Source organism: Equus caballus, chromosome 5 (genome assembly GCF_041296265.1).
Source record: "Equus caballus isolate H_3958 breed thoroughbred chromosome 5, TB-T2T, whole genome shotgun sequence".
Classification (NCBI taxonomy): Eukaryota; Metazoa; Chordata; class Mammalia; order Perissodactyla; family Equidae; genus Equus; species Equus caballus.
In genome coordinates this window covers 10,535,612-10,552,033 of record NC_091688.1, presented here as the reverse complement: position 1 = coordinate 10,552,033, position 16,422 = coordinate 10,535,612, and the positions used below count along the sequence as shown (strand labels likewise).

At 45.6% G+C, this 16,422-nt stretch overlaps 1 protein-coding gene across 12 annotated transcripts in view; it reads right to left on the bottom strand.

The window, feature by feature from the left end:
• TNN (tenascin N) overlaps positions 1-16,422 on the bottom strand; it is a 104,391-nt gene that overhangs the window by 56,470 nt on the left and 31,499 nt on the right. The window contains exon 1 of one of the 12 annotated variants that reach the window (XM_014739544.3): positions 7,104-7,303. The exons of 9 other annotated variants lie outside the window; for them this stretch is intronic. Coding sequence is in view for 1 of the 3 variants with exons in the window: in XM_023640585.2 (XP_023496353.2) it covers positions 1,728-1,821 (94 nt within the window). In the remaining 2 variants the exon portion in view is untranslated. Of the gene's footprint in view, positions 1-1,727; positions 2,191-7,103; positions 7,304-16,422 lie in introns of those variants that run through there. 2 more of the 12 variants (XM_070267728.1, XM_023640585.2) reach the window with 2 other exon arrangements.

Sequence of the window (16,422 nt, the reverse complement as noted above, 5' to 3'; positions counted from 1 at the left end):
AATGCCCGCTTCACTGCACTGGATGTGGAAAGCTCTCAGCGCCACGCCCATCATAAGCGCTCAGTAAGTGTTTTGAGGTTTATTTTGTTTTTCATCAACTACTGAGTATGACTTCCTTTTCTTTCTCATCTTTTCTATTGTGAAAGGTGATATCTTTACGGAAAAGAGCATACAACATAAATTATATAGTTTTGATGAATTGTTACAAAAGCAACAGCCATGGAGCCACCACCTGGGGTTAAGAACTAGAATATTGCCAGCATCCTCGAAGCCACACATGCCCTCGCCTGAGGCTGCGTCTTTTCCAGCTCAGTGGTTAGAGTCAGCACAACGCCATCAAAACAATTGACCTGGGCAGATAACTTCATTGGTCAAGAAAGGAAGAAAACTTCCTAGTCATTAAACCAAATTTTGATACTGCGTAAAATCTTTAATTTTTAATAGTCATCATTAGTGTCAGGAAGTAGAGGAAACAGAGGACGAAGGGCCCTCGCAGAATTATTATTAAAAATAACAATAATATTACAATACTATTAAATGTTATTTGTCCAGTTGCTACTATGTGCTGGGCCTTGGCCAGGTGCATTAATCCTCACACCTACTCTGTAAGATTGGTGCTACTCTCCTTGTCCCAGGTGAGGAACCAGATGTAAAAGGTAGCCACCAAACAGGGGTTATCCAGCTGGTAAGTGGCACAGTTGGGATTCGAACCCAGGTCCATCTGATTGCAAGCCTGTGCTTGGCCGTGCATCGCTATGAGGTTCTGATACAAATAACTCATGAGTCCAGTATACACCTGTCCCTGTGCTATTCCCGCCTTTGGACAGATGTGCTGTATGTTATACCCAGGGGACGTGCTACCACTGCGAACTACACAGGACAGACCGAAGGAGAGTTCTTCTTCATGTTACCCCGTTGCCCTGCTCACTCCTTCTTGGCTGTTCCTGTTATACAAAGCACATATTATTGATGATGATAATAATAATAGCTCACCTTTTCTGAGCACTTACTACGTCCCAGGAACTGGGCCCCACAGCTTGCAGATGTAATGGAACGGTCAGTGGAATATTTCTTCTTGTCATGGGATTTGGATGGTGGGTAATAGGTGCCCGCACATTTTAAGGAGAGATGCTCCACAAGAGGTTTTCTGGCGGTGGGAGGTTGGGGTGAATAGAGGCTGGAGGGTAAAGAGACCAGTGCCTGCCCCTTGCCTGGAGGAACTCAGAGATGGCCGTTTGCCTAGAACAAGCTGCCTAGCAGACAGTAGAGGGAGGACACAGTGGGAGAGGCCTGCACCCCAGAGTTTGGGAGACAAGGATATGTAGGTCCTGCCATAAGTCACGGTGATGCCACAGAAATAAGGCAGCTGGGGGGCAGAGCTGAGGTGCAGCCTCACCACTCAACAGGAGTGTGCTACCCCAGGGGACGAGCTGCAGGAGCAGGTGCCCAGCAGGCAGGATGGGGACTGTCTGAAGAACCCACAGAAGGTTCGCGGAAGAGGTGGTAGGTGGAGCCAGCATTGGGAGCAGCTGCCCTAACAAGGGCATCTGATAACCAGAGGGAACCACAACCCCAGCTAAATAAACACACCTTTTCCCTTCTCCTCTGAACCTCGCTCCCTGCTTCAGTCAGCAACCACGGGAAGCCAGAAGCAGCAGTGCAAGTTGTGAGGGAAGTGGAGGAAGAAAAGCGCCAGACCCACCACGGTCCCCTGCCCTCCCGCTCACCTGCAGATTCCAGCATCAGGTCTGGGCCGGGTGAGAAGAAAAGATGTGGCCTGGATGGGAACTGAGGCTCAAAGGCATCCAGCAATGTGCCCATGATTATGCAACCAGAGGGCCAGGCCACAGAGTCGAACCAAGTGCACCGTGTCTGCTAGCTGAGCCCATAACCCCTACATGCTTCGGCCATCCCTGGTGACCACACAGACTGACCTCAAAAGCCCCTTCTTTGTATAGGGCAGCACACAAGTTTCCATGGTCCAAAATCCCCTTCCTGGGCAATAGTGGAGCCAAACAGGCAGACTTGAGACTTCTCCGCCCCCTCCTACCATCCATCCCCCTCGACACTCTGCGCTCATTCTTCTCCGAGACATAAATGGACTGCAGATGGTTTTCTGAAGAAGTTCTGAATGAATGCAAAAAAGCCACAGACTCTTGCCATAAACCGCAGGAAGCCATGTAAAGCACCGTCTCGCGGTGTTTGTTTCCTGAAGCCTGGAATATGAGAACCCCCAGAAGCCCTGGTATGAGCCCTCGGTGTCGCCTGTCCTGAGTTGTAACAAGATATCCCCGCTAATTGCAGCCTGCCAGATTCCACGCGTTGAGCTCAGATTTTCCTGGGCAGAGGGATTGCTCGAAAGAAGATGGGGAGTGGGGGGTGGGAACCCTCACCCTAACACTTCTGTCGAGTGTAACGAGCAAGAGGAGAAGCCTCTGGCTCTCTCTCCAGCACGTGGCGGGAGAGGCTCGCCTGGTGCCACAGCAGAAGGAAAGGATGACTTCACCAGCCCTTTCATGCCTTCGCAGACCACAGACAGAGCTCCATGGGGTGGGGAGGGGACAGACAGGGCAGCAAATGCCACCAAGAAAAATGCAGGAGAATAAGTTTCCAAATGAAGATGATTATTCCATTGAGGACTCGTTTCTCAGGGAAAGTGAGGGAATGCTGTAGGAATGTCTGAGGCAAGGGGGGTTTACTCCCCGGGATGTGCGTGTAGGAAACCACAGGAAGCCAGGAGTCCCTGAGACCCAGCCTCGCTGACGCTGATCATGTCTTCAACTCTGACTGCAGAGGGGTGGTGAGTGGTGTGGGGAGGTGGGGGCAGAGGCACATTAAGACTCAGAACAAATGCTGCCTGGTGCTGCTTTTTCGAAAAAGGCTCTTTGAGGCGAATACTGCCGACCGAGAGCCGGATGGATGGTCCCCTTGGTTCTGGCCCCATTGCAGGGCTCTACATCTGTGCTCTATTCATTCTCTCTTGTTGACTGCATCTACTCCTGTGGCTCTAATTTCCAGCCAAATACTGACAGCTCCCACATCTGTGTGAGTTCCTAGCCCAGATATCCCTGTAAGCTCAAGGATGGCAGTGGCCCTGACTGTGTTGATCCCCTCTGCATCCACAGCTGCAGAGCAAGTCCTGGACAAAGTAATATTTTGTGTATTCAATCATAATAGCCACTGGGTTGTTTTGTTTTGTTTTTGTTTTTTGTATTTTTTTTTATGAGGAAGATTGGCCCTGAGCTAAGATCTGTTGCCAATCTTCCACTTTTTGCTTGAGGAAGATTGCTGCTGAGCTAACATCTGTGCCAGTTGTCCTCTGTTTTGTATGTGGGATGCTGCCACAGCATGGTTTGATGAGCGGTGTGTAAGTCCACACACGGGATCCGAACCCATGAACCCCAGGCTGCCAAATTGGACTGCACAAACTTAACTACTGTGCCCACCGGCCACTGAGTTTTCTGCATATGTGTTAATAGATGATGGGCACTGTGCGAAACACTTTATAAACACTATTCTCATTTAATCCTCAGAATCCTTGGAATCAATTGATATCATTCTCTGTTAGAAGTGTTCAGAGAGGTTAAGTAACTTGCCTAAGGACCCACAGCTCATAGGCAGCAGAGCAGAGATCAAACAGCAGGTCTGTCCACTCCTCGTGTCTGTATTGTTCATCTCTTTGCTATATATACTGCCCCAAATGAGAAAATCCAATGAGGAGATCTCTATGTGTGGAAAAAAGACCAAGTGTCCTCTTTCCTGTCATGTTTAAGAGAGGGGTTCTTCTGAAAATAAAGGAAAGCCCAGGCTGCTCACTTAAACATTAATTGCTCAATGACTAAGTCCTATGGATGCGCTTCCTCTGAGCAGTGCCAAGGTGACCCCTGGAGAGATAAATTAGTGTTTCTCGCATGGGAAGGTTAAATGCCGGCCACTTCTCGGGAGAGGCTGGAGAATTCCCTTCCTTGGAAACACGAGGTGGGCTTCTGTCTGCAGGGGAGTGGACCGAGCCTTGGCCAGGGGAGTCCCGGATGGTCCTGTCCAATCCTAGGGCTGACGGCCTCCATGCCACCTCGTTTTCTCCAAAAAGGGACACACACTCTGGTCAGGAATAAATTTACTACTTACACTGAAGAGAGTGGCCGCCAATTTCTCAGCCAGCGTTACAGATCTTTCTACTTAAATTCAGGGCCTTGTCTGGTTCCCTTATTTCTTCATCCCGCCTTTACAGTCAACCACAAGCAAATGAGACCACAGCTCTGGGTTTTAGAAAAACTATTATCATGGATTTCCAGTGGAGTCACTTAAAAAGATTCTGTCCCCAAATGACGTAGTGGACATCATTGAACTATGACGAAAAGTGAGGGCGGTGGGTGGCTGGGGATGCATCAATGTCACAGATGTCATCTGGCAAGCTCGTCACTCCTTCCCCAATCTCTCCTGGACGTATTCTGCCAGGGATCTACAACCTGGGTGACTCTGGGGCCTTTTGACCTAAGTACTTAGTCCAGGAGAGCAAGTTCTTGGGTGGCTGAGGAGTCTCCCCGGCTCGGCTCATCCTGGGTTGGAGACCTCGGGCAACTGATTTCCCCTCTGGATATGAGAGCCTACGATGCGCAAGGCAGTACTGTTCCTACTAGGGCAGACACCAGGCAAACAGAGTACACAGGAACAATTTTATTTCTAGTCTCTGTGGCTTGAACTCTCTGCACAAGCATTCCATATAAGACACGATAGAGCCGGGTGTGAGTGGGCATGAGAAGTTGCTTTTATGTAATAAGGTTTAAAACAGTCACATTCCAGGCATCATTCTGTCCCCCTACTCTTCTAGTTCAGTGCAATACACCCAGTGAGTGCCCAAGAAATCCTCCTAGATGCCTCTCCCACCGCCATGCAGCACCCTTTTCCTGAAGAACTCTTTCCAGAAAGTCTGCCCACATACCACAGGCTGAAAAGATCAAGGATGGCGTCCCTGACCAGCCTCAGCGCTCAGTGACTTCTTCAGGGGTAGCCACAGGCTTGTGTGGTTGTTTTATTCCGTCAACTGAATCCTAATCCTCCTTGTGGGGGCTCAAACGGGCGATGATAAGGGGAGCGACCATTTGCTAAGCACCAGTGATGTGCCGGGCTCCGTGCTAAGCCCTTTTAAAGCTCTTCCCAGACCTCAGGTCAGGATATTCATTTACCCCACAGGAATAAATCACTTTCTCACAAAAACCCCCTCCTCTTGCTTTCCTGGGAATGCGCAGGCTCATGCACAATAAGAAGATAAAGGAACACAGGGCATAAATTCAGGGACCTGCCTCCCCTCGTCCAACACAACCCCCAGTCTCCAGAATGACTATTATTTTATACACAATTAGCCTTATCCCCCATGAGCATGAGGGGCATTTGATGACAAACTGCTTCAAGTGAATGATCATGAAGGAAGTCACACGATGAAAAAGTCGCAATTCCCTTTTCTAGTTTAACATGTGGTTTTCCACATATTGAAATAACTTTGAAGTGCCAGCCTTCTATCAAAGAGGAGAGGCTTCTCCTTGCTAATTGCTAATGACTTGGCTCCTCCCGCACTCTCTGGGTCTCTCTTTAGACCAACAGCACACATTCAGAGGACGGCTGATTGGCACAAGCGGTGAGTGTACTGTGGTGAAACCGGGCAAAGCCCCTGCCCACCCAGGGATCAGGCCTGAGATCTTAGTGTCATCAGCTTGCAGACTGGCGGCTCCAGAGGCTGCTACAGAACCTTACCCATGATCTCACATCTGTATCCAGACCCTCTAGGAGCCAAGGCTCTGGAATGAGTGGGGAATGGACCAGAGTTTCCACTGGGTCTGGGCACGATTTCCTCAGGCATCTTCTCAGGAACAGACCTCAGTCCACCCTACGTTTCAAACCACAGAAGGGGCTGGAATGGAAACCAGAAGCCACAAGATGATTTGATGTCATCTTGTCCTAATTTTCCTTCCTTCGGGAGTCATCTGCAGCCCCAAAACTTAGGGACATAGCAGGACTCAAAGTTGTATGAAAGAATATCAAGTCATTTTTTCCCTCCTCCCTGGCAAAATGATACTCATGTTGATCCTCTCAATTTCCTTTCTGAGTCCCTTCTCCCAGCTCCGCCACCTTGACTCTGAGTCTCCAAAAATGCCTAAATGCCAAAAGACACTGCTTCTTTCCACGCAGATCCTGGCTGAGCAGGTGTCACCTGATACCTGCTGATACTTCGGCTTCTCCAAGAACCGGTGGACTTTGCCTCTGCGGCTGACCTATGCGCACCTGTGGGCAGTTTATTTTTATATTAGGACTTCTTCTTTTAATGCTTATATAAGCAATTTGAATTTCATGCTTTTAAGTGATTGTTCTCACTCGTTCTTTCTCCCTCCTCCAGCTCTATCCCAACCACAGAAATAAATAGATAAATAAATAAAAAGACCTCCAAAGACTAGTCTACCACATCATTGCTTGAAATGATTCAAAATGTTTTCTTTAAGGCATTGCGAGGCTAACAGCACGGGAATTGGGGGAAAAGAAGTTGTCTTCTTACAAATAAGAATTAAAACCTATAAAATTGAATGTTTGAATAAACTTCAAAGCTCTCCAAGTGCATTTGCAAACATCATCTTAATTGGTATTTACCAAATCCAGAAAAAGGGGAAGTTATAATCGCATCCTGACCACAACTAAAATAAAAGTTCCATTGTAGGATTTAGAAAAACGTGAGCTATAACAGATAAATTGCAAAAAAACAAAGAGGTCTTTGACATTGTAAAGAAGCCAACAAAGAATAAACAAGAGAAGGACGTGCTAGACTACAGGAAACATTCTCTATAAAAATCCATTATTCCAGGTAGAAATTTCCCGCCAGCATGGACTGTGTTTGGCCAGGTAGGAGGATGACTGAACCAAGTACACCCCCGGCTAAGGACGGTTCCTCAGTCCCGGGAGATATTTCCTAAGGGGGTTTTCACTCCTCATGGAGGTGAGAGGACACTGTTACCCTGCCTGGATGTCCAGGCTCAGGATGTGAGACGCATGAGCTCATGCCCCCCAGCTGCCTTCCTCCTTTTACAGGTAAAGCCTTCGGAGATGGATGCACTTACCTCGGAGGCTGCTGGGCACCACTTCCAACACTTCGCCAACTGGCAGCCAGGGCCCTGGGGCTACAGACCTCAGTGGTGGTCGGTCCCACCTTCCCTCCTCTGCTCAGCTTCCCTCCCTGGGTTTAAATCCCATCCAGGCGAGAGGAGGAGCCAATGGGGACTCTTGGGTGTTCCCCTGTCTTCCCTGCGGGGACTCAGTTAAGAGATAATGAGCAATTCCTTCTTCTTCTAACTAGGAAGGAAAAAAATACACATTTCCCCCTTCTTTTTTACATCAATTCTGCAGCAGCTAAAAATACTGGAGGCTGTTTCCATTTAAGTGGATCCAGAATAAGGTTATTAAAAGAGTTTGCCTGTCTCCTGGCTGGGAGCTGGGTCTCCGGGTTTGAAAGTGCATTTATAAAGACTCTTTGTCTTTTCTCTGTTTCAGGAGCTCTGGGACTTACTGCCTACCACTTTTAAAATAGGAAAAGACCTTTAGCACAGAAAGAAATGAGCAGAGACCCTCCTGTGACCCCCCACCTCCTTTCTCCATCGGCTCACAGCAATGAGTGGCCGGGCTCTGAGGATGGCTGAGAGCAAGAATAGCAGACCCGGGATGTTCAATTCCACAACCCGCTCTGACCCCCACCCCGTCCCGGAAGCCTGCTGCACACCAGCGCAGAAGAGCTCGGTCACCAGGAAAGGAAGTGGTGCCACGCTGCCTCTCCAGCTCTCAGATGGACAGGCGTTAATCCTTTCTATGAACCCGAGCTACCCTGATAGGCCACAGCCGACACCCGCTGCTCTCTCTACCCTCTGCCCCTTTCGCGTCCCTCCTGGAATAGATTCTGGAGTGCAGATCTACAGCACAATGGAAGGAGCCCCCATGTTTGCAGTTCACCTCTGTGGGCATTGAATGGTGTTGGAGAGAAAGAAGAAGGAAGAGGACAGCAGAGCTGGAGGATAAGGAATTGCCCTCCGAAGTGGGAGGGCGCGCCCAGAGCCAGCCTGCCTGGAGCTGAAGCTTGTGTCTGCTACTTGCCAATGACCTTTGACTTAACCTCTTCCTGCCTCAGTTTACTCATCTCTGGAAGAGGAATAAGACGGTTATGGTGAGGATTGAATGAGTTGATGCAGGTAAAGAATTTTGACTAGTCACGGGGACACGATGAGGATTCCATAAATGTTAGCTGCTGTTATTGTTGTAGTTATTATCATTATCATCATTTTTCATTCTTCCTGTATATCCCATGAAGTGGTCTGTGATCATCTCCGCCTCAGCCTGGATGAGCTCGTAGTTCTCTGCCATTCTTTACTTACAATCACAAATAGTCCTGCTACCTGCCCCTGGAATCAAGGCCAGCTATACACAGAGGTGACCACTGCAGTGTGCCCCAGGCCCTGAACATTTCTCTTCTCCCTGGGACCTTTTTTCTCTGCTTCTTAAATAGGAAAGTCTCCGCCAGAGTCTGCTAGGACTCTGCTATCCCCTCAATTTGCCCTAGTCTTAATTTCCTTTCAATAATTCTCCCCAAATGAGTGGTCTTTGCCAACTCTTTCCATTCCCCCATCTTCCATGCCCTGAGTCCATGTAACTAAACCAGTGCAGCAGACTCCTGAGAGGCCACCCTCTCCTTCCTCTAGCCTGTATTAGTTAGGTGAAGACACACTGCAGTAACAAAGAGGACCCCCCAGGGCAGTAGCCCAACAAGACAGAAGATGATTTCTCTCTCACGTGACAGTAAAAGAAGGCCGTCCAGGGCTGGTAAGGCAATGCCACCATCTACAGCCCACAGCCATCTCTCTCTAAGGCTGTCTCCCAGCCAGTGTGGAGCGGAAGGAATGAGGCAGAGGGGAGTGCATGCCCATTCTCTAAAACACAAAAATTTTTTATTTTACATCATTTCAGACTTGCAGAAAAACTGCAAAAACAAACTCAAAAAATCCCCATATAACCTTCACCCACATTCTTCAAGTGTTAACATTTTACTGTATTTACTTTATCATTCATTCTCTTGCTATATATTTTTTCCCTAGAACATTTGAGAGTAAGTTAAAGACATGGTTTACCTCTTTACCCCTTTACCTCTAAATAATTTCAGTGTGTAATATTTCCCCAAACAAGGACATACTCTCACATAACCTTGATATAATGATCAAAATGAGGAAATTAACATTGACATAATGCCATTGTCTAATTTACAGACTGTATTAGAATTCTATCAGTTGTCTCTCTAACGTCCTTTACAGCAAAAGAAAAACAATCCTACTGACCCGTGATCGGATCCAGGATAGCTCACTGCATTTAGTTGCACTGTCTTTCGAGTCTCCTTTAACAGAGAAAGCTTCTTCAGTCTTTCATGTCCCTGACATTTTTGAAGAGTGAAGGTCAGTTATTTGGCAGGATGTCCTCAACTTGTCTGATGTTTCTTCACAACTAGATTTAGGTTGTGCATTTGGGGCAGGAATACCACAGAAGTGGTGCACCCTCAGTGCCTGATCCGGAGGCACTTGATATCCATCTGTCCCAGTGTTGGTGATGTTACCTTAGGTCGCTGGGTTAAGACTATGTCTCCCAGGCTTCTCTACTGTAAATATTTGCCCTCTTTGAAATTAATAAGTGTCTTGTGCAAAGATATTTTGAGACCATGTAAATATCCTGCTTCGTATTCTACTTGCTCCCATTAGTTTTAGCCCCCATTGTTGATTCTTGCCTGAAACAGTTACTACAATGGTGGCTGTCAAATGGTGACTTTTCTGGGTCTGGCCCTGTGGTCTGGTGGTTAAGTTCAGCACACTCCACTTTGGTGGCCTGGGTTCGATTCCCAAGCATGGACTTACACTGCTCATTGGCAGCCATGCTGTGATGGTGACACACATACAAAATAGAGGAAGATTGGCACAGATGTTAGCTCAGGGAGATTCTTCCTCAAGCAAAAAGAGGAAGATTGGCAACAGATGTTAGCTCAGGGCAAAACTTCCTCAGCAAAAAAGGAAAAAAGCAAGGTGGTTTTTCTAATTCCGTTGCCCCTTCTATGTTGATTAGATAGAATTTTACTGTAAAGAACTTTTCTGTCTCCTCCTCCTATCTTATCAAGTAATTATTTTATGTATATTCAAACTGACTCTTGTGTTCTTATTTTTTATTCTATGGGTTATATTTCCTTTACTGTCATTATTTATTTTGTTGCTCACATTGCTCAAGATTTGGCCAAGGGGAGCCCTTCTGGCTGGTCCCTGTGTCCTTTTAACACGCCACCGTCATTCTTGGAGCACTTTCTTACTTTCTGGATAGCAAACGATTCCAGACTCATCTTCCACTTCTCCTGTCCCAGCCCTGGAATCCGTTATTTTCCCAAGGAGCACTGTTTCCTTTTATGGGAAAATGAGGTATATTTTGGATAAGTGCACAGGCTGGAGGGGGCGTACATCACTTCCTTAGAATCCCTTTGGGCAGAATTTAGTCACATGATCATGTGCAGCTGCCAGAGAGCCTGGCGTATCTCCAGGTGGGTGGTCATGTGTCCAGCTAAAGCTCAGGAGCCCTGTTAGTAAAAGAAAGGAAGGGAGAATGGACGTTGATGGACAACTCGTCTTCTGCCCCAGAGCCCACCCATACACCATTGCCAAAATGCTCTCCCTGAGTCGTAAAGTCATGTCATGTTGCTCATCTGCTCAAATTGTTCAGAAATCCTCATTACTTACAGGATCAAGCTTCTAGAGTTCTCTGGAATTGCCCCATCACACCTCTCCCTAAACACCCCCATATCCAAACTCATCTCCCACTGCTTACAAATACAAAAGGTGAGCTTGACCACTCAGCCTCCCCTAGTCCCTGGCACACAAAATGCTCCTCCCTGTGCAGTCCCCACGTCCGGAGGCCAGGCCCATCTCCACCCCCTGAGGTCTGCTCTGATTTCCCTACTTGATTGCCTGAATCATGGTGAAATGTTCACTTTTCTAACGGCAGGCCCCAGAGTTTCTCTTCTGGAGGTAATTCACTTTGTGTAGGAAAGTACTTGGGATCCTAAGGGTGGGCTTGCAATGAAACTAAGAAACAAACCAATCAAAGCTAAACCGCTCGCAAGGAATGAATGAATTGGCAGTGGGAAAACAGGAAAGCTTGTGGACATGGTGAGCATGAGGGCAGAGGCTGGGAGCTAGAGAGGAGCGGGGCCGGTGAAGTCCCAGAAGATGAATTACTTTTAAGAACAAGAATGTCTATTCAGTATTAAAATATTCGCTTTGCTTTATATAAATCCCCTCATGGCCCCAAACCTTAGATTCAGTCTCCACACACACAGATACTTTTTTTGACTGGTTTGAAGGGAGAGGAAAAAATCAAAGGAAAAGAGCTGGGTTACACATCTGGGTCAGCGCTGCACAAAGAGAAGGAAACTGCCGTGAGCTGTAAGTTCCGAGGAAGCAAGAACCCAGAGCAGACGCGACCGTAGGCCGCATGCCCCTCCCCCTGTCCAGGACAAGAAGCACGGAAATCGGTTATGGGAAAGCGGAGGGAGTGCTTTGGATTTGCCACAGGTTTGTAGGATGGAGGTTGTTTAGCTTTTATTTTATTTAACTCTCTAAGAAAGGTGACCTCAGCTGGCGCCTGAGTTACAGGATTTCTTCTCAGTATCCCTGATTTCGAGACTGCAGTACTGGTCAGCATTTCCACGTGTCCATGCAGAGGCTCCTTAATTTCAATATGAGCTTCTGGAGAATGAAGGCTTTCTTTCTTTTGACCCCTTGCTGCCTATGGTATGGTGAAGTACCTAATACGTTACCTGAAATTCCATCATGATAGGTTTATTTCTCAAGATGTCCAAGGACAGAGGCCAAACATATCAGGCCTGAATCACGGTGGCACGCACTGTTTTGTCTGCCTCCTGGACAGCTTTGCCCTTCCTCTTTCGCAAGAGCACCTCAATTTTATTTAGATATCTGCTTGCCTCCTCCTGATCTTGGCCCCAGGAGGGATCTGACTGATCCAAGCCATGAGGGTAGTCCTGTTGTCCTTCCTGGAGAGTGATTCCGGCCAGAGTGTGCAACGTGTTTGGGGTCAGTGAGACACGGAGAGGCTGTGGGCGGGCATTCAAGGAAAGGTTCCTCTACTCGAAAAGTAAATAAATGACCCAAGGAAGAAATGGACATTGTCACATCTTTGTATAATGCCTGAAACTATGTCTTATACCTTGCAACCAAACGTAAGGGTTGAGCTAACAGAGACCAAGAAAACGTATCAGGGACGGCAGAGCAGAAAGATGGAAGGAGTCTGGGTTTTTTATGACATTGCTAAGCTGCCAAATTAACTCCACCTCGGGTTTTCCTACTGCAGAACTTTCTTGGGTCAGGATTTTGTTTCTTAGAGCTGAAAGCTCTATTCTAAAGGATTGAATTCTGAAGGATTCAACATTGTTCAGTGAATTTCTCAGTAGCAAAGTGATTTCTTGCCATCCCGCTGAGAACATAGAGAAAGACATGTAGGGAACCCCAGGAGGAACTTGAGAGTCCCAGCCAGTGACAGGCCGTGGCTTTGAGATAGAGAATCCGATTCCAGAGCTTTCTGTTCTTTCAGCTCCTCAGTGTTGTCTTGAGGTTGGGAGCCCACGGTAAGTTAAAAACGGCCAGATTCTTTGCAGCTTCTCGCTATAAGAGCCTGAGTCTGCTTCCCCACTGCTTGAACCTGGCCTCTTTTGCCCAGTAGAATGTAGCTAAGTGACATGATTCTGAGCTTGGGCCTCAAGTGGCCTTGCAGCTTCTGCTCTCGTCCTCTTGGAATATAAGCGCCTTCTGGAGGTTGAAAGAGCACAAAGAGAAGGAGGCCTGGCCCTCCTAGCTGAGGCCCCAGACACGTGAGTGAGCCCGGCCAATGCTAAAGGAGCCACCCCAGCCCAGTCTAGCCCAAACTGCTAACCCACAAAATTATGAGCAAATAAGCAATTGTTTTAAGTCGCAGTATTTTGGAGAGGTTTGCTGTGCAACAATGGAAAAATGGGACAGAGCCTACACCCAAACTAGGGGAATAATTTAACTGGAAACGAATTTCAACCCATTATTTCGTCCAAATGGTGTAACCCATTCCAGAACAACCTGAAAAAAAAAAGTTGCTGGTTCAAATGATGGTTCAACCAACGTGTTATTATATCATCTTCTTTTATTTGAGAAAAACGTAGGAAAAAGTATTTCATCTCCAATTTTATTTGTCCTAAGAAACCACCCAATACCCAACAGACCAATGTGCTGGTTCTGACGGAGCTGGAATTGGTTGTCTAGTTTGGACCCCTGGAGCTGGTCTCAGCTGGTTTGGGTCTGTTATGAGCTGGTTGGAAGATATGTCTTAGTATCTTTAATTAGGATTCTGTTGAATCTAAAGGAACTGAAACCAAACCTGAGCAGACCTCCACTGTCAAGAGCTTGTCTCAGCTCGCTCACCAACTCCCCCCCGCTATAAATTATATACATTCTGTACTCGTAGGGTCACCTTCCCTTTGTGGTAGATCCCAAATTCCAACCTCTAACAGTGCTTACAGAGATGCGCCATCTTTGACTTTAAATTGTGCAAGTGCTGCAGAAATGGACATAAGAATGTGGCATTCAGCAAAGAGGAAGATTTATTATTCCCTTCAAGGCGCTGAAAGACCTTGATTCTTCTTCTGTCAATATTTCTTTCTCTTGGGTCAATATTTTTTGATATCTATCTCAGTAGAAGTCAATGTCTTCTTATTAATCTCTTTTGATGATAACCATTGCTCTGAGCCAGTGACCCGCAGTGTGTGGGACCAGAAGGCTGATCTGCAGCTGGGGGCCTGGAGCATTGGAGGGTGGCAGTTTGGTCTTTCGCAGGCTCTGCATGCATCACTTGCCCGTGGATCACTATTTAGATGTGGCAATGTAGATATCATGTAGATATCATGATGATTTTCAATATAAAAGTAACATTGTAAACTAACTAGAACATGCAAAAGATATAAAGAAAAAAATTATTTCCTGTAATTCCCATAACCAGAGATAACCACAGATTTTTCTTCTACAAGTGTATACATATATGGAGAGATGTATATACCTGTGCACATGTATAAAAAAATAATTAAAGTTATATTATATAGAAATTTTTCTGCTCTTTGCTCTTGACTTCATATAGTAAATTTTTTCTCTGTTTTCTTACGTGTACTTATGAGGACACGCTCTTTAATGTTGCATAGTATTCTAGTATGTGCTTCTGACACATGAGGGGAAGGGATTGCTTGCTAAAGGACACAGACATTTGGGGGAATAATGGAGATGTTCTATATCTCAATTTTGTTGGTTGTCATAGGACAGCACGCATTTGTCAAAATTCACTGAACTGTATACTTTAAAATGGTAAATTTTAATGTAAATAAATTATATCTTAATAAACCTGAATTAAGGGGGAAAAAAGACCTAGTGGGGCCTGCCCCATGGCTGAGCGATTAAGTTCGTGCACTCCACTTTAGCAGCCCAGGATTCACCAGTTCGGATCCTGGACGCAGTACTACACACTGCTCATCAAGCCATGCTGTAGAGGCATCCGACATAAAAGAACAGGGGTGACTTACAACTAGTATATACAACTATGTACTGGGGCTTTGGGGAGAAAAACAAAAAGCAGAAGGTTGGCAACAAATGTTAGCTGAGGGCCAATCTTCCTCACCAAAAAAAAAAAAAGGACTTAGCTAAAGAATCATGTTGTAATATGACCCACTGCTGCCTGGATCTTGGTCTACTCTTTAATTTCATGGTTTTGACAGCACATGGGAATTACCTGGAAGTTTTTAATAAAATAAGATGCCAGAGTTGCTGGGGGACCAGAGACACTGATTTAATTGGCCATGGGTCAGGCCAAGGCATCATATCTTTTTAAAGCTCATGGTGATTCTCAAATGTGCAGCCAGGGTTAAGAACCACTGATCTGCACAATAAGTCATTTGGACCAAGGAGATAGGAGGAGATAAAATAGGATGTGTAAATTTCAGAATCATAGAAGAGTTTTATAAATTTTGCCAACTCAATATTTATTATCTTGCTGATTTTTTGTCCTATTTCCCCCCAAAGGCCTGAGATAGTCATATAAATGTTTTTATTGTGATGTAATTCACATACCATAGAACATCACACACCTTTTAGAGTGTACAATTCAGTGGTTCTTAGTATATTCACAAGGTTGTGTGGTCATCACCATTATTTACTTTGAGAACATTTTCTTTCACCCAAGAATAAACCCCATACCCATTAATAGTCCCTTCTCATTTCCCCCTCTCTTAGCCTGTGACAACCACTAATCTACTTGTTGTCTCTATGAATTTGCCTATACTGAATATTTAATATAAATGGAATCATACAATATGTAATCTTCTGTGACTGGCTTCTTTCACTTAACATAATGTTTTTAACGTTCATCCATGTAGCAGCATGTATCAATACTTCAGTCCTTTTCACGGCCAAATGATATTCCGTAATGTGCATATAGCACATTTTCTTTATCCATTCATCCACTGATGGAAACTTGGATTGTTTCCATTTTTTGCCTATTATGAATTTTGCTGCTCTGAACATTTGTATACAAGTTTTTGTGTGGATGTATGTTTTCATTTCTTTTGGCATTTACCTAAGAATGAAATTGATTGCTGAGCCATATGGTAACTTTATGTTTAACTTTTTAAAGAACTGTCAAATGGTTTTCCAAAGTGACTATACCATTTTACATTCCCACCAACAATGCATAAGGGTTTCAATTTTTCCGTGTCCTTTACAATACTTGTTATTGTCTGTCTTTTTTATTATAGTCATCCTAACAGGTGTGAAGTAATATCTTGAAGTTTTATTTGTGCTTCATTAATGATTAATGATGTTGAGCATCTTTTCATGTGCTTATTGGCCATTTGTATATCTTCTTTGGAGAAATGTCTATTCAAATTCTTTGCCCATTTTTTGATTGGATTACTTGTATTTTTATTGCTGAGTTGTAAGAGTTCTTTTTTTTTAAGGATTGGCACCTGAGCTAACAACTGTTGCCGATCTTTTTTTTTTTTTTCTGCTTTATTTCCCAAACCCCCTGGTACATAGTTGTATATCTTAGTTGCAGGTCCTTCTAGTTGCGGCATATGGGACACCGCCTCAATGTGGCCTGATGAGCGGTGCCATGTCCGCGCCCAGGATCCGAACCCTGGGCCACCACAGCGGAGTGCGCGAACTTAACCACTCGGCCACGGAGCCGGCCCATGTAAGAGTTCTTTATACATTCTGGATACTAGGCTTTTAATAAATACGTGATTTGCAAATATTTTCTCTCATTCTTTGGATTGTCTTTTTACTTTCT